A 25,972-nucleotide genomic window follows, 5' to 3' on the forward strand; every position below is an offset into this window, starting at 1 on the left:
AACCTGAAGACTTGCCTGCCCTTCCCTTCTCCTCCACCAGGCTGAGGAGTTTCCTGCACCAAGGTTCTGAGCCAGGCAGTAGATTGGATCAGTAGTGTTGTGGAGGGCCCTGGCATGGCTTTTCGTTTTTTTTTAAGGTTCCCCGGGGGATGCTAATGTGCAGCCAGATCCCCAGCTCTGGACCTTTCCCAATGCTTCCTGGCAGGCAAGGTTGGGCCAGGACCCCTGAGGCAGGCCTTTCCTCAGGAGTGTGAGCCAGCGTCAACTTTCCTAGGTCCACGGGCCTCTCCCTAGGGTGGGGCTGGGCATGAAAGTGGAGCTGCCTGCACCTGGAGTCCTTCCTCCACAGGTGGCGAGGGCTCTGTCAGGGCAGGTCCAGGTGGTTGTCAGGTGGTCCCCTTTGGCCCCCTCTTTCCCCTTCTGTCCCCGCAGCTTAGTTCCCATATGTCTGAATTCTGGCTCTGATTCAGGTGTCAGATGCCTTTACAGGTGAGCTGCTTGTGGGGCGGGGGTGAGGCAGAAGAAGTGGCTTTTTCCTCCTTGGTGCGGAGTCTCCAAGAGGGAGCGAACGAACACATGCGTACCTCCTGGCAGAGGCGGCTCGGACCCCTGTCGTTCAGTCTCCTGAGAAGTGGCCTTCCCGACCTCAGGCACGGGGCGCTCAGCGTCTCGGCATCCGCGGGGCACTAGGACCCGGCGCGGCGCAGGGGGCAGCCCGTCTGCCGCGCTCCGCTCCGCTCCCTCCCACCCCCGCGCTCCCGCTCCATTGTCTGGGAACTGCAGCCGCGGGGTTGGCGGACCGGCGGGCGGCGGCGGGGAGCCTGCCGGCCGGATCGGGCCAGCGCGGAGCCGCGCGGGAGATGCCGGGCCGGGCCGCGGCCACCTGAGCCGCCCGCTCAGTCCCCGCCTTCCCTGGGAAGGATGTACGCCCGGACGGCGGGGCGCGCGGCAGCGGCCCCCCGGGGGCCCCCCGGCGCCTGGCTCTGCCTCCTGGTGGCCCTCGCCCTGGACGTCGTGAGAGGTCAGCGGGAGGGGAGGGGCGGCTGGGCCCGGGCCGAGGCCGGGCGCGAGCGAGGCCCGGGAGCTGGGACCCTTCGGGTTCTCCGGCTAAACCCGGAGCGGGGTCGCCCCGCCGCGCGCCCTGAGGGCTGGAGAGGTCTTATCCCCGGGAACCTGCCCCCAGCCGCTCGCCCCTGTTGCTTGCTTCTCCCTGCGCACGCCTGCAACTCCTTCCTGACCCGGGACCAGCCTGTCTGCCATCCACCCCCCCGTCCCCACACCTTCTCCGAGCACCGTCCCCTCCAGTTGAGGCATCTAACCCGGCTGCCCCTGTCCCGGGCGCACCAGCGTCCCGACCGCTGTACAGAGCTGCTCTCTCTTGGCTCCTAGCCTCCACCCCCCACGGGATGGAAAGCAGACCCTTTGCCTGGGACCTGTGAGATAGGCAGCCCCTTGCCCCAAGGAGCTCTCTGATCTTGAAGTCTCCAGGGATGGCCCCATCCTCGCCTCCCTGAGCCCTTGTGGGGGGTTTTATCACTGGGGGAATGGGCAGCAACTCTCCTGTGCCTCAGAGTGAGGGTCGGATTGGGGAGCTGGGCTGTGGCTGCAGGTGAATGATGCCATGGGAGATAATGAAGCATTCTCCATCCTCCTTCCTCCCACCCAAAGGCTGTGCTCTGGGTGATGGGAGTCCGTGGGAGTCAGGCTACAGAGCATCTCGTAATTATGGAGGCAGTGGAGAAGGAGGAGGATTGAGGTCAGGGGCTACCTCCAGGATACAAGGGAGCGGTAGTCACTCACCTGTTAGCTGGGGGATCGTCTCAGACACAGGCGGCTTGGTGGGGACGGCCAGGGAGGATATTGAAACCAAGTCCTCCACCCCAGTCCAGCTCTGGGGCTGAGTGGGAGCTGGCTCTGGAGCTGCTTTCAGCCACCTGCCCCCCACCCCAAGGGACCTGGTGAGAGCCCTAATAACCCCTCACAAAGAGAGAGAAGGAAAGCCTTTTCACATCTATTATGCAGCAGTGATAATCCCTCCTTCAGACAGTGCTCCACAGTTTACAGAGCCCTCCCCTATCCACAGTGTGACTAAATGCTCCTGAGGCTCAAAATGTTATGACTGACCCGAGTGTCATTGAGGCAGAGCTAGGACTTAAATTCAGGTCTCCGGGCTCCCACCAAGCCCTCTCCAGGGAGTGCTTCCCAGCTTGGGGGAATTCCAGGATGAGTAAGACAAGGCTTCTGGTTGATAGACAGGAAGACAGCTAATTCAGAGGAGGCAGCCACGGTTGCAGAAGGCAGAGGAGACTGCTGGGAGGCTAATAACCAAGGAGGGCTTCCTGGAGAAGGAGGCAGCATTCACTCTTGGCCCTGAAGGAAAAGAGAGGCACCACCTGAGGGGCACACTGTGGCACTGGAGGGTGCAGACAGAGGTGGGGGATGGGGAGGTAGGGTAGTCTAGTGGTTAACACCTGGGCTTGACGCCCAGCTCTACTACTCTGCAGGTGGGGGACCACCTTAACCTCTCCGCCTCATTTTCTCCGTCAACAAAATGCGATTAATAGTAATAGTACCTGACCCACAGAGTTATTACGAAAGTTGAAAGAGTTAATACATGTATGATGTTTATGACAGTACCTGCATATAGTTAGTTTTCAAAAATGTTAATTATTTTTATTAGGGCTAATAGTATAAATCCATATGGCCTTAGTGGTCTTCTGTCCTTTTGGAGGTTGGATATTTGGACTATCTCCTCAGGCTCATGGTTCCCACCCCACCCCTAGGACACACCATTGCCTTCCAAGACTCCTTCAGGAGCCCCCTCCAATCTCACTTTTGCTCTCCAATACCAAACTTGGACAGGGAAGAAGGGAGCAGGCTTGGAAAGATGGTGTGAGTTGCCATGGCAATGATGGGGGGTGGGAGGGTGGATGCGCAGCCAAGTCTGGCCAAGGACCCAGGGGCAAAGAAAGGTCTCTGCTTCTAAAAGCTCGCCTCATCACCGTCTTTTACCACATGGGCCCTGTCTGGGGAGAGTAACACCCCAGAAATGCCTTGGTGTCAGAGGCAGGTAGGTAGGGAGGGGGAAGGAATGGGGGAGAAGGAGATATTGAGAAGGCTGTGCTGGAGAGAAGGTGGTCAAGGTCTGTGGAAGGCAGAAGAAGGCATGGCTCGGAGGCTGGTATCCAGTCCTGGTCTCAGATTCGAATTCTGGCTGTGTTACATGCTACCTGTGTGAGGCTCTTTGAGCCTCAGTTATCTCATCTGTGAAACAGGGAGATTCCCCCCACATCCTGGGGGATGGGACATTTACAGCCCTTTTCTCCCTCCACTCCGCACCACCACTGGGCCCCAGGATGGAGCTCAGTTCAGGGCCAGCCAGATCTGGAGCTGTCACCGTCTCTACCCCTTATTCCTCTTCAGTGAGCTGTGATCAGGACTCCCTGGACCCTGTCTACCTGCCGGCAGCCCTGGAGCTCCTGGATGCTCCTGAGCACTTTCGTGTGCAGCAAGTGGGCCGCTACCCACCTGCCAACTCCTCTCTGGGCTCCCGATCTGAGACTTTTTTGCTTCTGCAGCCCTGGCCCAGGGCCCAGCCACTTCTCCGGGCCTCCTACCCACCTTTTGCCACTCAGCAGGTAAGGAGGGGACACCAGGGACTCCCAGGCTTAACAGGACTCAGAGCCTGAGGTCAGCTGTGTGTGGCTCAAGGGCCTTCCCCAGTCCCATCCGTGTTCCCCATTTTCCACAGGAAGAAGCTGAAGCCCAGTCCTGCTAGGCTGGGACTGGAACCTGGCATCTCCTCTTCCCAGATCTTGCTTCCCCACCAGCTCATGCTTTGTTGAGCCTCCTCATTCTCCCTGCAGGTGGTCCCTCCTCCGGTCACTGAGCCCCACCAACGGCCAGTCCCCTGGGATGTGCGGGCTGTTTCAGTGGAAGCAGCTGTGACTCCAGCGGAGCCCCACGCCCGCGTCCTTTTCCACCTCAAAGGGCAGGATTGGCCTCCAGGGCCTGGCAGCCTGCCCTGTGCCCGGCTGCATGCCACACACCCTGCAGGCACTGCTCACCGAGCCTGCCGCTTCCAGGTGAGTGGGCTGGTCCCGCTGTGCCAGCCAGGGGCTAGTCCCAGGGTGGACTGGAAAGGGCTCACCCCTCCTGGGAAGTTTGGGAGCCACAAACCACCTGATCCCATTCCTGCTTCACTAGCTTTCAGTCCTGTTAAACGGTTATTTAGGGCCCCTTAAGGAGTTCAATCTGTTGCGTGTAATTTTGGGCAGTAACTTAATCTCTCTGAGACTCAGTTTCCTCATCTGTAAAAGGAGCTCATAACAATTCCTTCCTCATACGGAGTTGGAGTAAGGAATAAATGAGATGAACACAAGAATAACTTATAGCAGTCACTCAGCAAGTGTTTATTATTGTTACTCCTGTAATTGTAAAAACACTGTTACTTTTGTAATTGCAATTTTCCACTATTTTGGAGTCTATATAGGAATCCATTGGAGAGAGGTATTTCCCAGGCTTTAGAGTTCTGAGAAAAAGCCTGAGTTCTAATCGAGGCAGTCCTGGGATGTTGTTAGGGTGAGGCACTGGGATTGGCTCGCTTTGTAATGGGAATATTCCCAAAGGCAAAGGAGTGTCCTGCAGATGTGTTCTGAGACAAATCTGGTTTCAAGCCCAGCCATGTCGCTGGTTCACTGTGTCACCTAAGATGCATGCCTCTCCGGCCCACGCTGATCTTGCCTTTTAAGGACCCCTCCATCTTTGGGTTTCCTGCCATGGTTGCTGGGAGTACCCCCCACCCCCAACCTGTGCCAACCATGGCCATTGTGTCTTCGCAGCCACCCCTAGGTGCCTGTGTGGTGGAGCTGGAGTTCCCCCTACACTGGTTCTCCCAGGGCTCTACCACACGGGCCGAGCTAGCCTACACACTGGAGCCCTCAGCCGAGGGTCCTGAGGGCTGTGGCTCCAGTGGGGAGGAAGGCCCTGGGGAACAAGCCCTCCCAGTTGGTGGTGTGGAGCTGCGCCCAGCAGACCCCCCACAGTACCAGGAGGTACCTCTGGATGAGGTGGTGACTCTGCGGGTGCCTGACGTGCCAGTGAGGCCCAGCCAGATCTTCAGTGCCACTCTTCTGCTTCGGCACAACTTCACAGCCAATCTCCTGACCCTGCGGTGAGTTTTGGGCCCCTGGGGATAGGTGGGGGGTGGGAACCTCTGCAGGAAGATTAGGCAGGTACCTATTCCTCTTGGGATCCTTGCTGGAATCCTTGACCTCTGCAAAACATGGGTCAACCAAACCCCCTCCAGGCAAAGAGCTGTGATTGCCCTGGTAGGACTCTACGATGGACATAGCCCTGAATTTGGAGTCAGAAGTAGGAAGCCTCCCCTCTCCCTGGCACATCACTGAGACTCCTTTGTCCAGTGGGGTGACATTTTCCACTTTACAGGGCAACTGCAAGGCTCCAGGCAGGGGAAACAGGAAAGGACTTGGAAACTGGAAAATGTGGTGTCTAGCGGTGGGCTATTGCTCTAATGCCCCAGAGAGGGATATTTACCCCAGTCACACTCATCTGCATGTTCTCCCTGCCTGCTACCCTCTCAGCAAGTCTCTTTTTTAGGCCGCTGACTAGTATGGGGATCTGAACCCTTGACTGGTGTTATAACACCACATTCTAACTAACTGAGCTAACCTGCCAGCCCACCCTCATTCTTTGTGTCCTTTTCTGCAGGAACTTCCCCCAAAGCAGCCCCACCCACTCACCCAATCCTACCGAAGGATTTGCAGGGTGTGGCTGGCCTCTCCCATGTGTGGGTTTTTGTGTGCCCCATCCCTGTGTGCCTCCCTGTCTCATGTCCTCCTGTGCTCATTCACATACTAACTAAACAGATCTTTGCTGGACACTTACAATATGCCAGGCCTTGTGTCTCCACCCTAGAGATACAAAGGAAAGCAAGGCCCAGTCCCCATCTGGCACAAAGGGGCCCTTGGTGCTAGGAAAGGTAGCTGGATGGGCATGAACTGGATTAGAAGGCAGGTGGGTGGGTGTGCTCTGGTGAGGGTGTGAAGTGCCACCAGGGCTTGGGTCAGGGGGTGGGGTAAGGGGAAATTCATCCTGCCACTGGAAGATCTTTCTAAAGGAAATGGTATTTGAGTTGTTGGAGGCTTAACAAAACAGCAGATAAAGAAAGGAAGGGCAGGCAGGTTGGAAAGCAGAGCCTGATCAAAGGCTTAGTGTCGTGAATGTGCATTGTCTATGTGAGGAAGAAGTTTTGGTCTGGAGAAGCAGAGAGTACAGGGAGAGATGTCATAGCCCAAGGTAGGTTGGACCAGACCCTGGAGCACCTTGAGTGCTAGGCTCAGACTTGACCTTCTGAGCAGTGGAGAATCATAAGTGGTCTTTGGGTGGGGGAGAGCTGGATGGCATGCCTTTGTTGAAGTGGGGTCCTTCTGGGTTGGAGGATAGCCAGGAGGGGATTCAGACTGGAACTGAGGAGGCCAGGCAGGAGGCTGATGTCTTTGGCCCCTTATCTTCCCCCTTGGATTCAGTCCACAGTTCAGCACCCACCTTAATAAACTGGACATGTAACCTTTCCCCCAGGATCAAGGTGAAGAAGGGGCTGCATGTGACAGCAGCCCGCCCAGCCCAGCCCACCCTCTGGACTGCCAAGCTGGACCGCTTCAAGGGCTCCAAACACCACACCACCCTCATCACCTGCCAGCGTGTTGGGCCCACAGGGCCAGACTCCAGGTGGGCGGTCTCCTTCCTCCTGTAAAGGAGGCAGAGGAAGGAGGGCTGGTCCTAGAGTCCAGTGGGCGGATTTGGGGACCCAAGGGAAGAGGGCTGCCATGCTGCCTCCATATCCCCATGTGAGCAGGCACAAGAACAAACTCTTTCAAGGAGGCAGTGCAAAGCAGGTATATCATTCATTCAGCCATTATTTATCCAGACCCAGCCACATGCCAGATACAGCAACTGTCTGTGAGTCTTACTCCAGGTGATGCCAACCTATCCTCACCACCCAGTTCCAGCCATCACAGCCACTATCTGCCCCTCACCTCCTGCCCCCATCAAATTGGCCCCCCCTTTTTTTGTGTGGCTGGCCGGTAAGGGGATGGGCCTTTCTCTAGAGTATTAATATTCCAAAAACAAAAGCCCAGTTGCAGTTCCTAACATTTATGAAGTCTTCTTATTCATGCCGTGCACCTAAGTCACAGCCACAGACTTTGCAGCCCCTATTTGAATCCTGGGTCTGACACTTTTTAGATGAATACCCTTGGGCAAGTCAGTTAACATCTCCCCACCCCAGCCCCAGTTTCCTTACTTGTAAAATAGGGATAGTAATGCATCCTTTAGGGTTTGTGAAAATAAAATAAGATCTTGCAAATCAGGCACCCAGAATAGTTCCTGGCACATAGGTGCCTGATCAAAGGAAGCTCTGAGGGTTATTCAGAGGGTCAAGTGTCCGGCTCTGCAACTTGGGAGTGAATCTGCCTTCTTGGTGGGAATTGACATCAGGTGCTTTATGCCACCCCAATGGCTGTGGAAAGCAGAGGTCCAAGTGGAGGGGCCCAGGAAGGCAAGGGAGCCAGCAAGCATTTAGGGAGGCAGTTAAGTGGCTGTGTGGGTCTTGTTAAGAGACAAGAGCTTGGATAAGAGTTTGGACTCAGGAGACAGGATGCTTGGGTTTAGATCCCAGCCCTGCCACTTTTTGCTTTGTGATCTCAGATGAGTTGCATAACCTCTGAACCTCAGTTTTTCATGAGTAAATGGGGATAATCACAAGTACAGGAAGTGCCTAGCACAGTGCCTGGCACTCACAAGTACTCAGTTCCTCTTTCTTCTGACCATCAGCCCCCTTGAACTGTCCGAATTCCTGTGGGTGGACTTTGTGGTGGAGAATGGCACTGGTGGGAGCATGGCAGTCACTCGCCCTGTCACATGGCAGCTGGAGTACCCAGGCCAGGCCCCTGAAGCAGAGAAGGACAAAATGGTGTGGGAAATCCTCGTGTCAGAGCAGGACATAAGAGCCCTTGTCCCACTAGCCAAGGTAAGGGGGCTTCCGTCTTTGCCCGGCCAGGCTGCGGGCCAAGTCCCAGGATCCCCGTGAGCTGAGGGGCTTGGGGCTCAGCTTCTCCTGCACCCCCAGGCTGAGGAGCTGGTGAACACAGCACCGCTGACTGGAGTGCCCCGGCGTGTGCCTGTGCGCCTTGTCACTGTGGATGGCGGGGGAGCACTGGTGGAGGTGACAGAGCACATTGGCTGTGAGTCAGCCAACACACAGATTCTGCAGGTGAGTGACAGGTGCCCACCTCATGTGAGTATCATTTGCATGTGCACAGTCGTGCACACACAGTTTCCTCCCTCACCATTTGGGCCCCTGGAGAACAGCTTCTTGAGACCAGAAACCTCATGGGGTGAACCTACAGCTTCAGCTTCTTTTGTTCCAATCACCTCTCTCCAGAGTCAGGTGGGAGCTTTGTAATTCCAACAGCCCCCATCTTAGGTGCCTTCACAATCCTTATTGTGTGGACAAAGAGCTCAGCTGGTACAGCCAAGAGCATGTACTTTGGGATCAGAAGATTTTAGTTTGAAACCGTCTTTGTTATCAACTAGCTGTGTGATCATGGGCAAGTCTCTTAACCTCTCTGAACCTCAGTTTCCTAAACTTTAAAATGGGAATATATCTTTAAGTTGTTATAAGAATTAAAAGAACCTAAGACAGTATCTGGCAGATAGCAGAAGCTGAAACAATGGCAGTTACTGCTGTTGTAATAGTAATATAATGACAAAAGTAGTAATTATTATTATTGGAGCCTTGTAATAACCTGTGAGGGAAACAAAAACGAAGCAGGGAGGTGCAGAGCAGCGTTCTCTCCATTTTGAAGTTCTCAGAGGGGAAGCACAGAGCCTACATTTATACAAATCCAGCCACTTGCATGGAGAAGGCGTCTTTCCTGACTTGGGGCAGCCCTTGGCCATGTGTATGTGGTTCCAACCTGAGCACTCTTGGGCAGGTAGTTCTGCCTTGTCCCCTGCCTAGCTGCAGCTGGTTGCCAGGTGGATCCAGCACCAATGTCAGAGGCCAGCTTTAATAAGGAACCAACGTGGTGGGTTCAAACCCCTGCTCTGCCAGGAGGAAGATTGTAACGTATGTGAATAGGCACTTTCGCCAGCTGAATCCCAGGTAAACTCAAGGAGTGGCCCAGTTTCTCCAGCGGACTGGATCTTGGATGCATGGTGAAATCTTATTGATCTGAGGATGGTGACCTAACCAACAAGCCCACCATACCATGCATTACAGTGAAATACAGAACTAAATCTCAGCTGTTGTCCTCCTGTGGCCTGGGGTCAGGGCTGCCCTCTCTGGCCCACATTGGTCTCTCCTGGCTTAGCCCACCCCCTGCATTCTGCCCTCCCACAGGTATCTGAGGCCTGTGATGCTGTGTTCGTGGCTGGCAAGGAGAGCCGGGGTGCTCAGGGAGTGCGGGTGGACTTCTGGTGGCGCCGACTGCGGGCCTCGCTGCAGCTGACCGTGTGGGCCCCGATGCTGCCCCTACGCATTGAGCTGACCGACACCACCCTTGAGCAGGTCCGCGGCTGGAGGGTCCCTGGCCCAGCTGAAGGGTGAGTGGAGGCCTGGGGAAGCTGGCAGGCCTTGGTGAAATCACCCTGAGACTGAGAGAGCACAGGGGACACAGCCATGGGCCCGAGCTGGGGAATGAAAAACTGCCAGTTGCCTGCAGTTCCGTATGCCCATCCCCATCCCTGCCCACCCAACCTCTGACTGCCTTGAGACTGCCAACCTCCACGCTCCCTCTGCTCCTTCCTTGCTCACTGCTCTCTGGTACCCTCACTTCCTAATCTTCTGTGTAATGTACTGATTAATTTTGCTTGCTGTCTGTCCACCCCTTCTGCACTCCTCCCCAGAGAATGCAAGCCCCTGGAAGGCAGGGAGGGGCTTTGTCTATTCTGTTCTCTGCTGTATCCTCAAAGACTAAGATGGCACAGAGCTCAGTAAATATGGAATGCACTCTGAGGGGGGACCAAGTGTGACGTGGCTCCAGAGAGTGAGCGCCCTTTAGGTTCCCTCATAGGAGAAGGTGTCCACAGTGTTCCATTTGGGAATAAGAGGCAGGTAGAAGGGCACACGCAGCAATCGAGAACTGGGCTGGGAACCTCTTGATGGGCAGGGGCATGCTCCCGTTAGGGGCCAGGGGTCTCCAGCGGGTAGGCCTTAGCAGGCCAGGGGCAGGGCCCGTGCTGAAGCCCGTCCCTGGCTGCCCCTCCCTGCAGGGCGGTGGAGCCGGAGGCGATGGCGGTGGTGGAAGAGGCCGAGCGGCGCACCCGCGGCTGCCGCCTGCAGTACCAGCGTGCCGCCGTGCGCTTCCTCGTCCCCTTTGCAGCCCACCCGCTGGATGGTGGCCGCCGCCTCACCCACCTGCTCGGCCCCGACTGGCTGCTGGACGTGTCCCACCTCGTGGCGCCGCACGCCCGAGTGCAGGACCCCCGCGTAGCCTCGCTGGAGGGCGGCCGCATCCTGGTGGGCCGGGAGCCTGGTGTCACCTCCATCGAGGTGAGCCAGCCAGAACACTGGAGAGCAGAACCCCCGGGAAGGGTTTAGGAGGGCCCCGGGTATACCTGGGTAGGGTGCAGTCTTGGTATGAACACAGTGGGGACTGGGGGTTGGGTGAGAATGAGGTGGCCGTGTCACGGGGAAGTCGTCTGTGTATAAAGCACTGGGGTATGGGTATGTGGGGGCCAGGGCTGCAGGGAGGAGGGAACTGTCCTCTAGGTGTGGGATTGGGGTCCAGGTATGTCCAGGGCATGTAGCTGCGATGCAAAGGGCAAGAGGGAGAGCAGCTTGTGAGGATGCTGTGAGCAGAAGCCAGATTCCTTCAGGTGGGGGCTGTCTGTTGGAGGCCCCCACCTCCAGCTCCTTCCTGCCCTCAGGTGCGCTCCCCGCTGTCTGACTCCATTCTGGGGGAGCAGGCGCTGGCTGTGACGGACGACAAGGTCTCGGTGCTGGAGCTGCAGGTGCAGCCAGTGATGGGCATCTCACTGGCCCTGAGCCGGGGCACTGCTCACCCTGGGGAGGTCACAGCCACATGCTGGGCACAGTCAGCCCCTCCTGCCCCAAAGCAGGTGACAGCTGAGGGTCAGGGGGGTGAGGTCAACACCTCCAGATGGGGGCTGATGGCAGTGGGGGATGGGAGAAAGGGGGCCCTGGCACCTCGACCCCTTCCCTTAGGGTTTTCAGAATGAGGACTGACTTCCCTGAGAGGTAGTGAGCTCTCTGCGGCTGGAAGTGATCAAGCAGTGGCTGGCTGCAGCGTAGCAGTGGGAGGTTGATTAGATGGCTCTGAGGACCCTCCCAATGACTCAGACCCTGGGACTGAGTGGCAGACAGGTGATTGACACACATCCCCTCTCTCCCTGTGTTGTGTCCATCTGCCTGTGTCTCTGTTTTCTCTCTGGTTTCTCCTCCGTGTGGCCTGTCTCTGTGGGAGTGGTCTCTGTGTGCATGCGTGCGTGCCCTCGCGTGTCTCTGCCTGTGTCCATGTGCCCCACAGGAGGTGGCCCTCTCCCTATGGCTGTCCTTTTCTGACCACACCCTGGCCCCTGCCGAGCTCTACGACCACCATGACCTGGGACTGTCCATTTCAGCTGAGGAGCCCAGTGCCGTCCTGCCAGCTGAGGAGCAGGGTGCCCAGTTCAGGGTGGTGGTGAGTGGGGTGGGTGCCGAGGGGCTGCCCCTGCATGTGGCTCTGCATCCGCCTGAGCCCTGCCGCCGGGGCCGCCACCGTGTGCCCCTGGCCTCTGGCACCGCCTGGCTTGGGCTGCCCCCTGCTCCCACCCTTGCCCCTGCTCTCCCATCTAGCCCTGCCCAGAGCCCACCAGCCACAGAGGCCAGCATGGGTGGTGAACGGCGAGCAGTGGGCAGTGTGGGGGATGGCATGGGTGTGAGGGGCAAGTTTGAGCGGGCAGAGGAGGAGGCCAGGAAGGAGGAGGCGGAAGCCGGGGAGGAGGAAGAAGAGGAGGAGATGGTCCCCGCCCCTCAGCGTGTCACCGACCTAGAGCTGGGCATGTACGCCCTGCTGGGCATCTTCTGTCTGGCCATCCTCATCTTCCTGGTTAATGGTGTGATCTTCGTGCTGCGCTACCAGCGCAAAGAGCCTCCCGACAGCGCCACCAACCCTGCCTCCCCCCAGCCCCACAACTGGGTCTGGCTGGGCACTGACCAGGAGGAACTGAGCCGCCAGCTGGACCGGCGGCCCCCTGGCCCACCCAAGGGGGAGGGAGGCTGCCCCTGTGAGAGTGGGGGAGGAGGGGAGGCCCCAACCCTTGTCCCTGTCCCTCCTGGGGGCACCACCAGCTCCTCGAGCACCTTGGCCCGAAAGGAAGCTGGGGGGCGGCGGAAGCGCGTGGAGTTTGTGACATTTGCACCAGCCCCTCCAGCCCAGCTGCCTGAGGAGCCTGCGGGGGCCCCTGCTGTGCAGTCCATCCTGGTGGCGGGTGAGGAGGACATCCGCTGGGTGTGTGAGGACATGGGGCTGAAGGACCCCGAGGAGCTTCGTAATTACATGGAGAGGATCCGGGGCAGCTCCTGACCCCTCCCCAGCCTGCCTGGCCCAGCATTGTGGGCCACCAGCCTGGGCAGCAGGGGTGGAGGTCCCAGCGAGCCTCTGGCCTGCCCCTCCTGCTCCTCCTCTGGTGCTTGTTTCCAAGTCCCTTGCCTGGTCCCCCACAAGGACTCCCACCCAGGCCCCCTCTGCCCTGCCCCTTAGGACCATGGTCGTGAGGAACAGCTTATGCCCCTTATTTATGGGAACCATTTCATTCTCTTGTTGGGTACAGAATAAACTGAGAAGGAAACCAAAGCTGGGACTGCTGCTGTCCGTGTCCATCCAAGAGAAGCGTGGGGGTGGGGGTGCGTTCAGCCCCGATCCCTGCTGGAACAGCTTTGGGAGGCTGGGCCCTGAGCTGCCCTCTCATAGCGGCCAGCAATCCAGATAAACAGGAGGGCTGTGACGGCCTGAATGCCCGCCAGCAGGAAGAAGTACAGGTCCATCCGGCAGTTGTTAATGTTCCCTGGGGAAAGGAGGAGTGGCGTTTGGATCAGGGCAGGGCTCCCCTGTCTTGCACCCCAGCCATAGGACTGGCAGCTGAGGCAACTTGGGCAGTGGTGGGCGCTGAAGACACTGAGTGGGTATCACTCTAGCCTCTGGCTCCCGAGTGTCTCCTGGGGGATGGGGGTGTCTACAGTTCCCCTTTAGCTAGATAGTCATTCGGGGGCTTGAGACACAGATACCACAAGAAAGGTGACCCTTCAGCCAGAATGGCAGAGTTCTAGAAGCAGGACGGAGCCTAGGAGGTCCACTGAGTTCACTGCTTCCTTTTTGAAAAATGGAGAAACTGAGGCCCATGGAGGGGAGGCCACGCTGTGGGTGACTGGTCAAGTTTGAGCTAGCACCCTGTTTCTCCCCCGTCCAGCCACTATTTCATTCTGCCTTGGGTCAAAGCACTTAGCCATTGCCACCTCCTTTCCAAGCCTCCCTCCACCCATGTCCCACTCCTGGGGAGGCCCCCCACGCTCACCGAAGTCCTCAGGGCAGTTCAGCCAGCCCCCAGGCAAGGACAGCAGAGCCACTAGGCTGGACCCCAGCAGCGAGCCCACCCCGGACAAGCAGAAGAAGATGCCCATGATGGCGCCCTGCATGGAGCGCGGGGCCTCTGAGTAGGCAAACTCCAGGCCTGCGGAGAGGGAGAGGGGAGGACCGCAGGGGCTGGTGGAAGAGCAGAGGACAGGCGCAGACCCCCACCCTGCCCCACCAAGCCTCCGTCCAGGCTTGCCCCGGGTGACTGTCCACTCAGTGGCTCTGACAGCACCTAAAGCGCCTTCCCCTCTGCCCTGCGCATCCTCTCCAGTCTGAACAGCTCCACCCGGCGCTCCATACTTTGCCCCAAGAGCTCTGTCTCCGCTCCTCCCCTTCCTGCTGGGTTTCCCATTTCAGTGACAGCACCTCACAGTCTTCACCCTCTCTCTCCCCCACCCTCTCTGCCCACCTTCGACATCACCACCAAGTCATTTTGATCCAACTTCCGAAATCTCTTCTAAAGGTGTGCCCTCCTTTCTGTCCCCTCTGCCCTGAGCCAAACCCTGGTCACTTCCTGCCCGACCCCTACAAATGCCTCCTCAACTCCCCTGCCTCCACCCTCCTCACCCAGCCAATGGGTGTGTCTAAAACACCTCTGATGGGGTCCTTTCCCTGCCAAACCCCTTGGTGAGGGAGGTGCCGTTGTCCTCAGGAGAAATCCCAAGATCCAGGCTCAGCCCACAAGGCCCTGTGTGACCTCCACACACCCCACTGTGCCTTTCCAGCCCTCTAACCCCCACGTCCCCCCACCCCCACAAGGCTTGGGTCTCTGCTTATGCTGTAAGGTCCTCCCCCCTGGTGAATTCTGCCTCCCCTGAAGGCAGCTCACTGACCCCTTCCCACCTGGCCCAAGGGCCCCCACCTCACTCCATCGCCACTTCCACGGCACTCCACTGGGTTTACTGTTGGCAGGGCTATCTCCCCCACCACTGAGTGAGCTTGTGGAGTCACTTTTATCTTATGTCCCACCCCAGCCGAGCCCTGGGCCCACAGCTGAGTTAAGATCCTACTCCTTTGCTGATTGAAGAGCCTGCTCCAGCCTTACAGCTCTAGCAACCACAAAGACACAGAGGATGGAAACATGGCACCGGGGGAATGTGTGGAAAGTTGGTGTGGGAAGTGCCTGATTCACCTCCAAATCCCCAGTGCCTATGGCAGTGGCTAGCACAAACCAGGTGCTAGTAAATCTCGATTGGAAGAATGCACCCCCACTCAGAAAACACTGCCTTCCTCCATATGAACCCTGGAGGCCGGTCCCCTGACTTGGAGGCACCACCAGGCAGAGCCCATCACTGGCACAAGAGCCGGGGAGGCGATCCAGGTACCTGGGATGCTGGCAAAAATCTCGCTGATCCCAATGAGCAGATACTGAGGGATCTGCCACCAGATGGACAGTGGGGCTGCATAGTACTTGTCCTCCCCGATCTGCTGGGGTATTGTCTTGTTATGGACGTAGCGTAAGCGCTCCATCTCCAGGACTCCTGGTGGCAGAGCAGAGGGAGGTTACAGCCAGGCCTACCTCAGGCACCTTAGCCCACAACAGATCTTGGTGTGTGGTGGGTACTCATTAAGTAGCCAATGACTGACTGGGTAGCATGTAAGGACAAGAATACAGGCCTGGGGGGAGGGAGTCAAGATTTGAGTTCCAATGTCTTCCTATTTGCGTTGCCGTCTAGAAAACTCAGAGCTAGGGTTTGCACTCAGTAACGGCTCTCATTAACTGAGAGCTTGTCGTGTGCTAGGCACTACGTATGCATTCTTGCAAACGCAGAAAGTGAAACTCACGCTAAGCAACCAGCCCAGAGCCACACAGCTAATAAGTAGTCAGGGCTAGATTTGAACCCCAGTATGTTTGATTTCAAAGCTGGCCTACTTCCCATGATATCATGATTTCTCTACTTCAACATCAAGAATTGCTGAGTGTTTCTAACCTGGTTTTCAAGTTTTTCCGTCTCCTTCTCCTTTGCTGCTTAGGTGAGAGTGGTACTCTAGTGGAATGAACACTGGTCATGGATTTGGGTGCCAATCCTGGCCCTACCACTGGCTAGCTGTGTGACATCGGACAAATCATTTAACCTCTCTGAAACCCAGTTCTGTTATGCAAGAAGCAGGAATAAAATTCCCAGGATCACCATCAGGATGAAATAGGGCAAAATGCATCAAAGTGCAGAGCTGAAAAAGAATCTGGTTTGGTTTTTATACTTTCAACACAATACTGTTTATTGAGCTTGAATTTCTCCAGCTCCTACTTGTGATCCAGGCCCTTTACTAGGTGCTTTACAGGCTTCATCTCCTTTAACCTTCACAACACCCCCCATGAGACTATGTTCCATGAGGGCAGAGCCCAGCCCTGCTCAGGGTCTGAATGATTACTAACCCCCTTTTAAAGGTGCATCTCCGAGACCCTAAGTAACTTCAGGATCATAAAGTTACTAAGTGAAAAGTGCTCAGGTTTACACAACAGCAAGAAAGTCTTCTTTAGCTGAGCCTGCCTTTGTCCCCTCCCCCCGCCACCCCACACACTGCTTTTTAAACAAATGGCTCCAATCCTTTTGCCATGGAGGAAGGAAGAGAATTAATAAAAAGAAAAGAATCCCTGCCTTCAAGGGGCTTACATCCCACTGAGAAACTATCTGTTCTCTCTGAGTTTCCTCACCTGTCAAAATGAAGGGAGGGTGGATTCGATCAGGAGGACCTCTTTTAGCTCACACCTTCTGGGAAGCATCAAGGTGACACCCAACAATACAGGGTGTACTTGGCCCTGGCCATGGCTTCAGCATCAGCCCACAGTGGAGCCAGCCTCCCCCTCCCCCAGACAGACAAAGGCCGGCCCCCTACTCCACACGCCTCCACAGACCTGCCACAATGACGGAGGTAAAACCAAAGAACATCCCCAGAGCCATCTTCTGCAGAGCCGAGGGAAGCAGCTTGCATCGCAGCAGTAAAGGGTCGATCAAGTGGTCCTTCAGAGGGACCAGAATCAGCACCACCACCACGTTGGCCAGGAGGAGCCAGGCTTCCGGGATCTGGGCAGGACGGGCCAAGAAAGGCAGGCTAGCAGAGTGGAAGGAGCTCTGGCTGGAGCCAGGAGACCTGGACTCCACGCCGTCCCTGAATGACCCAGGGCCAGCCCCTTCCTCTCTCTGGAACTCACACCCCTCAGCTGTTAACTAGGGGGTAGGATTCAATCACAGATGGCAAATAGATTCCTCTTGTAATCTAACTTCTATCAACTGGTAGTGGATGCTTGGAACATTCATGGGCTCAGCATGAGGAAATGTTGTGATTGATTAGTAATGTCTGCCATGGGCAAGGAAAGGGACTGTAATGCCAAACATGTCATTTAGCTGCCAGCTCTGAAGATCTTTGATTTATGAGTCTCTGAAATGCCAAAAACTGGTTTGTAAAATTCTGGTAAAAAGCAGAGATCTAGGTATCCAAGGGTCCTAAAGAAAGAGGGAACAAGGTGGAGTGGAATAGGCACATGAGTGTGCTCGATCTGAGGGTATAAACTGGTGTAAATCAGGTAGTGAGGCTTGTTCAGAGCAGCAGTGTAGGGGGATGAAGCTGGCATGAATTCTTGCGAACAGCTGGCAGGATGCCTGGGCTGTGGCACAAGTTCACCACCCCCCAGCCCGGCCCCCTTCCAAGTGCTTTTCCTGTGTCCTGAGGTCACCCTGCACTGGGGGAGAGGAGTGTGAAGGCAGCTTCATTTCCTCCTCTGCTCAGAGGAAGCCCCAGCCTGGCCTGAACTGGGTGCTGAACACGTGCTCTGTCTCTCACCTTGTAGCTGCTGCCCTGGGCTCCCAGAGCCATGGAGTTGTTGGCAGCATTGTCCGGAAAAATGTTCGGGATTTGGAGGTGAAGACCTTGCAGGACATATGTGGACTGCATCTGCCAAGACAGACAGAGGTGAGGCCAGAACAGAGCTGGCCGCCTCCCCTCCAGCCCCAGGAGGCTCCCAGCTCCCAGGCGGACATTCTTCAGCAGTAGCTCAGGGCAGCTGGGCAGCTGTACCCTCTCCCAGCCTCAGAGGGAAAGTGACCCTCCCATCCTCCTTCCTCCTTAGAAGCCAGGCGTGCTGGGTGCTTCCTTCGCTCTCCTCCCAGGCTGTGAGCAGTGTGTGCGGCCTTATCCCAGAGCCCAAGCACAGCTGGTCTGACTCACATCTGTGTCTCCAGGCCCCAGCACAGAGTAAGCGTGGATAAATGTTTGTTGAAACAGGGAAGATAACGATATAGCTGTTCCCATGGGGAGTTCTCATCCGACACTGAAGCCAAGCTGAGTCCCATAGGTTGACACAGGAACTGCATAGGCACTGGCACCAGAGTGGCTCCAGACACAGCCGTAGGAGCAGGGCCCAGGGCCCCCTGTCCTACCTGCATTACTCCTTTAGTTGTTGTACAGTGGAGGGGGGTCCAGGAGACTCCCACAGGAGGGCTGGGCCAGGGGAGGGCAGCAGCCATTTACCAACCAGTATGGAAGGATGTCAGGATTCTGACTGGTATGACTGAGAACCAGCCATAGACACACCCCCTCATGTCCCTGTCTCACCATGGACACACTCTGTGCCACCCCAAAGTAGCAGGCTGGCAGCTCCAACCCATGTTCCTAAAAAGGGGGCACAGGAGGCAATGACCTATGGCCTGGGGGTTAGGCACTGAGGTAGGCAGCTGCCCACCTTCTTCCAACACACACACACACACATACACACACATCCACACGTACACCCACCTTCCCTGTGGAAAGTGGTATGATAGCAGTAGTTCTCAAACCTGAGTTATCAGTATCATCTGCAAGGTTTATTAAACTAGAGACTTCCCCCAGCAATTCTGATTCAGTAGTCTGGGATGGAACATGGGAACCCTTTTTAAAAATCTCGGTAAGTTGATTCTGAGGCACAGCCAGGTTGGGGAACCACTGTTGCAAAGTATTCAACATACAGAGCTTGCCCCTGACCTGCTGTGGGTCCTTGGGCAACCTACACACCCTCTCTGGGCCTCAGCTACCAAGTCAGAGAATCTGAATGCGGCAGAGCCAGAAGAGCCTCTCATCTAAGCCACCAGTTGGAAACATGAGGAAACCAAGAACCAGAGAGATGGGGTGACTTCCTCAAGGAGCTGGACCTCAGGCCCATCTCTAGAGTCTCTCCTGCTATACCCCCCAAGGGAGGTTAATTATTGGAATGGCTTCTTGCCGGTCCCACGCCAGCTGGTACGTAGCAGCAGCTCACCTTGTACCTTCCCTTTGCCTGTTCCCACATGCCCAGGGCTTCTATGATGAGAACTGAGAGGAGTGAGGGGACTGGGGGAGCCAGGCCCCCCAGGCAAAGTGCAGGGGTGCTCACCTGGAAGTACACCATCCAGTAGGGCACCAGGGTCACCATGACGGGCAAGATCTTCACCAGCACCTGGAAATTGGCAATGTCCTCTTGGTGGGAAGGACAAGGCTGGGGAGACCTCTGGTCAGGCAGCAGGTGGGCACCTTGAGGGTCTCTGTGGGGCCACAGGGGCAGCAGATAAAACAGCAACCATCATCATTCCCACCACTGTGGCCACTGTTCTCACCTCCGCTGCTATCCACTAATTTAATATCACCATTTATCACAGCCACCACCCCTGAAATCACCACCCCATCTCCTCCACTCCACTGTTACGTCCTTTGCCATCATCATCACCATGACCAAGGCCAGCACCTTCCGTAAGGTGATCACTATCACCAGAACCCTCCTCTTTACGGAGTTTTCATTACTATCACCATCACCACCGTTGTCGATATTATCACTATTAGCTCTTTTGTAGCAAAAGATTGGTGTCTGATCAGGGCCCACTCTACTCTAGAGCTGTGGTCCCTTTGGGTCCTGAGGGAAGCAAGGCCAGAGACTGAGGTCAGCAGAGTCTTAGAGATTTTTTGGCTTGTAGCATCAATTTTCCCTGGGAACCAGGGGAGTTCCAGTCCAAGCCTGAGTCAGACAGAGAGGCTGTCGTGGATTTGGTACACCAAAATTTCCCTGCTTGCTGCCTCCAAGGCCATCCTTCTCTCGACATTTTAACCCTGTCACCACATGCCAAGGAGGTAAGGAGTGGAGAGGTATGCGTGGAGGGAGCATTAGGAGACAAGAATGATCAGCCACTGCTGCAACCTTTACCCTTTGCCCTCTGTCCTGAGAGGTTTCTGATACCTTCTTGTCAAAGATCCTTGCATCATCCTTTGAAACTTCTCTCTTTTTTTGGTGGCTGGCTGGTCAGCATGGGGATCTGAACCCTTAACCTTGGTGTTACAGGGTGCTGCTCTAACAACCGAGCTAACTGGCCAGCCCTCTTTGAAATTTCAAAAGGGACAATACCAGTGTGGTCATCTCCAAAGACAGCCACCACCAGCTCCTCCCTCCCAGTATGTGATGCCTTTCCTACACTAGCCAGTGGAGTTCATTTCCCCTGCCACTGATTCCAGGCTGGCCTTGAGACTGCTTTGACCAATAAAATAAGGAAGTAGTGATCTCTGGGACTTCTGTGTCTCATAAGGACCTTAAGAGGATCGATAGCTTCTGCTTCCCTCCTTCTGGAACATTCACTCTTGGAATGCTCTCTCCTTTTGCAACCCAGACAGTATGTTGTGAGAAGTTCAAGCCACATGGCGAGGCCACATGAAGGGGAACAGAAGGGCTCTAGTTGACAGTCCCAGCCGAGCTCTCAGCCTACAGCCAACACTGACTGCCAGCTATGTAACTAAGCTATCTGGGATGTTCTAGACCTTTCAAGCCCCCAAATGACTGCAGCCCCAGTGACATCACCAGGAGCAGAGAACTGCCCTGCTAAGCCCAGTCATCCACAGAATTGTGAAAGGGGATAAAAAGGCCATTGCTTAAAACACTAAGTTCTAGTGTGGTTTGTTGGGCAGCGATATAGATAATTAAAACAACCAGACTCGTTGCACCCGACGGCTCTACACACAAACCTTCTATCAGTATACCAGATGGGTGAAGCATGTTCTTCATCTTTTCCTAGGTCCTATTGACAAGAGCTCTATCTGGCTCCAAGGTCTGGAGACGGATTTGTTCAGCATAAGTAGTTAATTAATTTAGGAAGGAGAGAGGCAAAAGGAAGCTATTGTGCTTGTGCAAATCCATTCAGAACCTTCCTCCCTTGCATGGCAGCCAATGGGGAAAGGAACAAGTTCAGCAGATTTCCTAAGACTCTGTTATACTTAATAACAGGGCAGTGTAGAATTTCATATTATATCCCGACAACCTTCACTGGTACCGTCATCTCCATGATCACCACCTCTGTTGCCACCGTCTTCCCATTACCTCTGTTCATCTTCACTGTAGGTACTAACACCATCATCCCCATTTTTATCACCATTATCACGGCCAAGACCATGACTGTCCTCATTCTTTCTACTGTTAGAGGGTCACCACTAACCACTACCACCACCTTGACCTGCACGGCCATCCTCAATCCCAGTGGGCAACTCTAGCTGCCCACTGGAGATCAGATCATCATAAAGGGCTATCACTAGAGGTGAACCACAATGTCTGCAATCTGGACCAGACCTCCCCGGCTACTTCTATATGGTGCTTCTCCAGGTTGGGTGGCCCCCTTCACCTAGAGCCCCTCCTTACCTGGCAGAATGTCGTTGCCACAGCCAAGGGCAGCAGTTTTGGAGTGCAAGCTTAAGCATAGAGGACACTTGGCTGCCCGTGGGTGGCTTGGTGATGAAGATGGGAGTGGCAAAGAGGAAGATGAAGAATGCCAGGCCTACACAGCCCACAACGATGCTGTAGCCCAGCAGGAAGCTGATGTTCTGCTGGATAAAAGCCACCACCAGCAGCGACAGTACAGCACCCATGTTGATGCTCCAATAAAACCAGTTGAAGAAGCGGCGGGTGGCATTGCGACCAAGATGCATCACCTGCCAGCCAAGAAGGGGTGAGAGTAAGGGCCATGGAGGTCCAGGGGCACTCTCTGGTCCTACACCTCAGTGGATGAGCATTCTAGCACTTTCCTAGTCTCTGATCACTAATGGGCACTCAATAAATATTTGTTGATGAATGAATAAACCCTCCTCTTGGGAGTCACTTGTTAATGATCAGGACATTTTGGCACAGCTGTTTTTGCATGCCCATGACACACATTGCTTTTTTTATTGTCACCAAGTAGTGCACATAACAGATGTCTCTGATGCCACTTTGTTCATTTCTGGTTGATTTATCCCTTTGTCTTTGACTGAGCAGCCTACACTATGCATTACTTTTATGATCAGGAAAAAAGTCAATAAAAATCTCAGTCCTGTTTCACACTATTAACTATGATGTACGCGTGTTACTGAAAGAACAGAAGTCTGATTGAGAATTTCCTCTCCAGTTTAGAGATGCAAACAGGGAATTGTACTGTGGCTCCTCCCTTGCCCTGACTTGCCTCCCTCTGATACATGCCCGATCAAACATGGTTGGCATAATCAGGGAAAGCAGAGGTGGTCCTGGACACTCCAAGAGCGGGTTCTGACCTGGTGAAAAAAATTTTTTTCAGGCCCCCCAGCAAGGGCAGATGGTCTGAAATATCTTTACCCAGGATTTGGATCGATCTGCAACAGTCAGGCCTCGGGCCCCCTTCTGGTCTGCTGACTCCGGTCAGCAGCACTGGCTGCCCCCTCCTCTACCAGAGCCTGGTCCCAGATTCTAACTCAGCAGGTCTGGGGCAGGGCCTGGGCATCTGCATTTCTAAAAAGCCATGAAGACTGGGGGTCACTTCTCTACAAAAATGACTCTGTATTTTTAAACCAGTCACCTTTTCAATAACCCCCAAATGTCAGAATCCATTACTTTCTTCCACCCAGAAATACATATTTCCACTAGCCAAGGTCTTGTCAAGTTTTTCTTTCTGCAGTTGCATTGAGAAAAAGATAAGTATTTTGTTCCTTATCCAAATGTAAAATTATAATCCACACGGATATGCTTACAGCTGCATTCTCCTGGAGATTCTGAGGGGTCCTCTTGGCTATGAGGAGGGAGGGGCATGCCCAACTCACTGAGAAGGCTTGCTCTAGACGTTCAAGCAGAAACTGAACAAGTTCCATCACGAGCAGCCACTTTCATTTATTAATTGGAAGTAAATGAATACGACAATTGTAACTCTGAGCAGAAGACGAGGCAACTCACTCAGGATATCAATGAGTTCTTCCAGAATGAGCAGACACTTTGTCCACAATGATGGATGGCCCTTTCTGAAATCAGCAAGGTTGTTGAACATGCAGCTCCTGGGCGTATAGCTGTCTGCCAGATGGTGCTAGTCCCTCCCATCCCCACATCCCCCACCTCACTGCCCCCCTAAATTCTGCAGCAGCCTCCTCACTGCCCTGGTGCACCCACTCCTGTTGCCCCACCCACCCTCTGCACTGCAGCCAGAGTTGCTTTTTTTTTTTTTTTTTTTTTTTTTTTTGTCGTTTTTCGTGACCGGCACTCAGCCAGTGAGTGCACCGGTCAGTCCTATATAGGATCCGAACCCGCGGCGGGAGCGTCGCCGCGCTCCCAGCGCAGCACTCTACCAAGTGCGCCACGGGCTCGGCCCCAGAGTTGCTTTTAAAGAACTCAAATCTGATGTCTGTTGCTGCCACAGACCATTTCAGGGTTTCTGCCCTGTCCTAGGGTCAGGTCCCAACTTGTTGAGGCAGACTTCCAGCCCGGCCTTGCTCCACCCAAAGTCCATGCTTGGTAACGGGAGGACGCATGGAAGCGGCTGTCACTGTTGATGCCATGGGAGGCTCTGCCTCCAGGAGATCAGTCCTGCTACAGTGGCCGCTGGATGGCTGAGGCAAGGACACAGGTTAAGGGCATCTGGGGGAGGGGTGGTGGGATGTCAATGAAAGAGTAGAATTAAGGGAAGATGGGAGATTCCTATTGGTGAATTTTAGGGGTCTCCTTATCTGAAGGAAGCTCAACAGTGAGTGAGAAATGGCCAGGGCTGCCCTGGGGACACTGAGTCCCCATCACCAAAGGAATCTAAACAGGTTGGACCAGTGACTCCTCGGCAAGGACACTGGAAACTGTGCTGGCAGCTGGATTGTGGATGCCAGCTGGATGAAATGATTCTTTGAAAAAAGTTCCCTCTGCAGGTATAATATATATAATTAAAGAACATTAGAAAAACAGAGACAATTCAGGAAAATGTGCAATCAATCCAGTGGCCTGATCATTCTTCAGTTACAATCTTTTCCCAGTGGTCCCCCCTTTCGTGACACCCAGTCTTTTCGCATGGCTGTACTCATATTGTGCACTCAGTTCCGCATCCCGCTTGCGCTCGTCAACACTGTATGTGGTTGTTTCAATGATATTGCATATTAGTTTAAATTATTGCCTAATATCCCACTGAGTAAAGCTATCAAAATATAGCCATGTGGTTAGACATTACTCATTCACTTAGCAAATATTTATTGAATTTCTCCTACGTGCTATGGTCTATCCAAGGTGGAACCAAGAAAAGCTTAGAGGTTGAGATTTTTGCCTAAGTGCCCCCCAAACACTCCCCTTCCCATCCCCCAGGAGCAGAGCAAGTCTTGGGATCTGAACAAGTCTGCCCAACCACCTCTGGCACAACTGGTCAGAAGAGGCTGGCAGGCTCCTTCCCCTAATCCCCCGGATTCCAATAACACAGAGAGATGGGACTCCTGGTGAGGCCTGAAGTCCAGCCGCCCTCACCTGGCTCCTTGACCGGCTCTCTATGGCATTAGGATAAATGGATTAATGTCTCAAGACCTCAGTGTCCTCATCTGTAAAATGGGCACAGTAAGACTACCTACCTAACGGGTAGTTAGGATTAAAGGAGTTAAAACCCTAAAAGTGCTTAGCATGGGGCCTAGCACCTCACTCAAAGGCGGCCAACTACGGCTGTTCCTACAGTTGTCACCCTGTGCTTTGTTAGGGCTGGCACCCCCTCATCTTTCAAATAAGGAAACTGGGCGCAGAGATGGGAAGTGCTTTGTCCGAGGTCACGCTGGGGAGCCAGCGCCTCCTGACTCCGGGTCTGGGGCCCACGTCCATTGCACGCGCGCACACACACACACACACACACACACACACACACACACACCCTCAGGCCTCACACACCCTCAGGCCTCCCTGGGGCCCACGTCCATTGCACGCGCGCGCACACACACACACACACACACACACACACACACACACACACACACACACACACCCTCAGGCCTCACACACCCTCAGGCCTCCCTGGGGCCCACGTCCATTGCTCGCTCACACACACACACACACACACACACACACACACACACACACACACCCTCAGGCCTCACACACCCTCAGGCCTCCCTGGGGCCCACGTCCATTGCTCACACACACACACACACACACACACCCTCAGGCCTCACACACCCTCAGGCCTCCCTGGGGCCCACGTCCATTGCTGACACACACACACCCCCTCAGGCCTCACACACCCTCAGGCCTCCCTGGGGCCCACGTCCATTGCTGACACACACACACACCCTCAGGCCTCCCTGGGGCCCACATCCATTGCTCACACACACACACACACACACACACACACACCCTCAGGCCTCCCTGGGGCCCACGTCCATTGCTGACACACACACAGACACACACACACACACACACACCCTCAGGCCTCCCTGGGGCCCACATCCATTGCTGACACACACACACACACACACACACACGCACGCACGCACGCACGCACACCTGGGCCTCCCTTTGGAGCGGGGGCCCTCCTGCCACTCACCTGGTCGGCACCGAAGGAGGTGAGGTTGCTCCTGACTGAGCTGGCGGCCAGGGCGAGGAGCAGCAGCCCGCAGTAGAGGGTGGGCGCGCAGTAGGGGCTGGGCGAGGCGCGCCGGCAGCCGGGCGCGGGGCAGGCGGGTGCCAGCGACGACTCGGGCATCTCGCCGCAGAAGGAGCGGCGGCCGTCGGGGAAGGCGGTGGCGGGCAGCAGGCTGGAAGCGGCCAGGTAGAGCAGCAGGCTGAGCGCGATGGCGAGGTGGCGGCCCAGGTACACGTCGGCCAGCCAGCCGCCCACGGGCGCCAGCAGGTACGAGGCGCCCAGGAAGACGAGCGCGGCGCGCGACGCCTGCTGGCCCGCCCAGTCCAAGTTGGAGCTGTTGAGGTACAGCACGAGGTTGGCGGCCACGCCGAAGAAGGCGGCGCGCTCCAGCATCTCCACCAGCAGCACCGTGGCGCTCGCCGCCCGCCGCCACCGTCGAGGGGCCCGCGCGCCGCGCCCCAGCAGCGGCCGGAGCTCCCCCGGCACGCCGGGCTCCCCCGGGGCGCCCGGCCCCGGCAT

At 55.5% G+C, this 25,972-nt stretch overlaps 2 protein-coding genes across 3 annotated transcripts; one reads left to right on the plus strand and one right to left on the minus strand.

Moving 5' to 3' along the window:
* Positions 1 to 819: 819 nt before the first annotated feature.
* On the plus strand, positions 820 to 12,866 carry TMEM132A (transmembrane protein 132A). Of its 2 annotated transcripts, none has more exons than XM_063093244.1 (11): positions 820 to 1,021; positions 3,424 to 3,638; positions 3,867 to 4,085; positions 4,842 to 5,173; positions 6,601 to 6,750; positions 7,855 to 8,050; positions 8,150 to 8,293; positions 9,425 to 9,627; positions 10,297 to 10,576; positions 10,954 to 11,145; positions 11,574 to 12,866. In XM_063093244.1, exons 1-11 carry the CDS (start codon positions 922 to 924, stop codon positions 12,609 to 12,611), a joined length of 3,069 nt encoding a protein of 1,022 aa, XP_062949314.1. In that variant the 5' UTR covers positions 820 to 921; the 3' UTR covers positions 12,612 to 12,866. The 2 variants fall into 2 exon arrangements, with proteins under 2 accessions (XP_062949314.1, XP_062949315.1); XM_063093245.1 differs by having other exon boundaries at positions 9,593 to 9,627.
* SLC15A3 (solute carrier family 15 member 3) lies at positions 12,858 to 25,972 on the minus strand. Its single transcript, XM_063093246.1, has 8 exons — positions 25,415 to 25,972; positions 21,283 to 21,572; positions 19,006 to 19,153; positions 17,442 to 17,552; positions 16,516 to 16,684; positions 14,984 to 15,139; positions 13,600 to 13,755; positions 12,858 to 13,092 (listed from the first exon to the last, which is right to left on the minus strand). Exons 1-8 carry the CDS (start codon positions 25,970 to 25,972, stop codon positions 12,938 to 12,940), a joined length of 1,743 nt encoding a protein of 580 aa, XP_062949316.1. The 3' UTR covers positions 12,858 to 12,937.

This window comes from Cynocephalus volans, chromosome 4 (genome assembly GCF_027409185.1).
Source record: "Cynocephalus volans isolate mCynVol1 chromosome 4, mCynVol1.pri, whole genome shotgun sequence".
Classification (NCBI taxonomy): domain Eukaryota; kingdom Metazoa; phylum Chordata; class Mammalia; order Dermoptera; family Cynocephalidae; genus Cynocephalus; species Cynocephalus volans.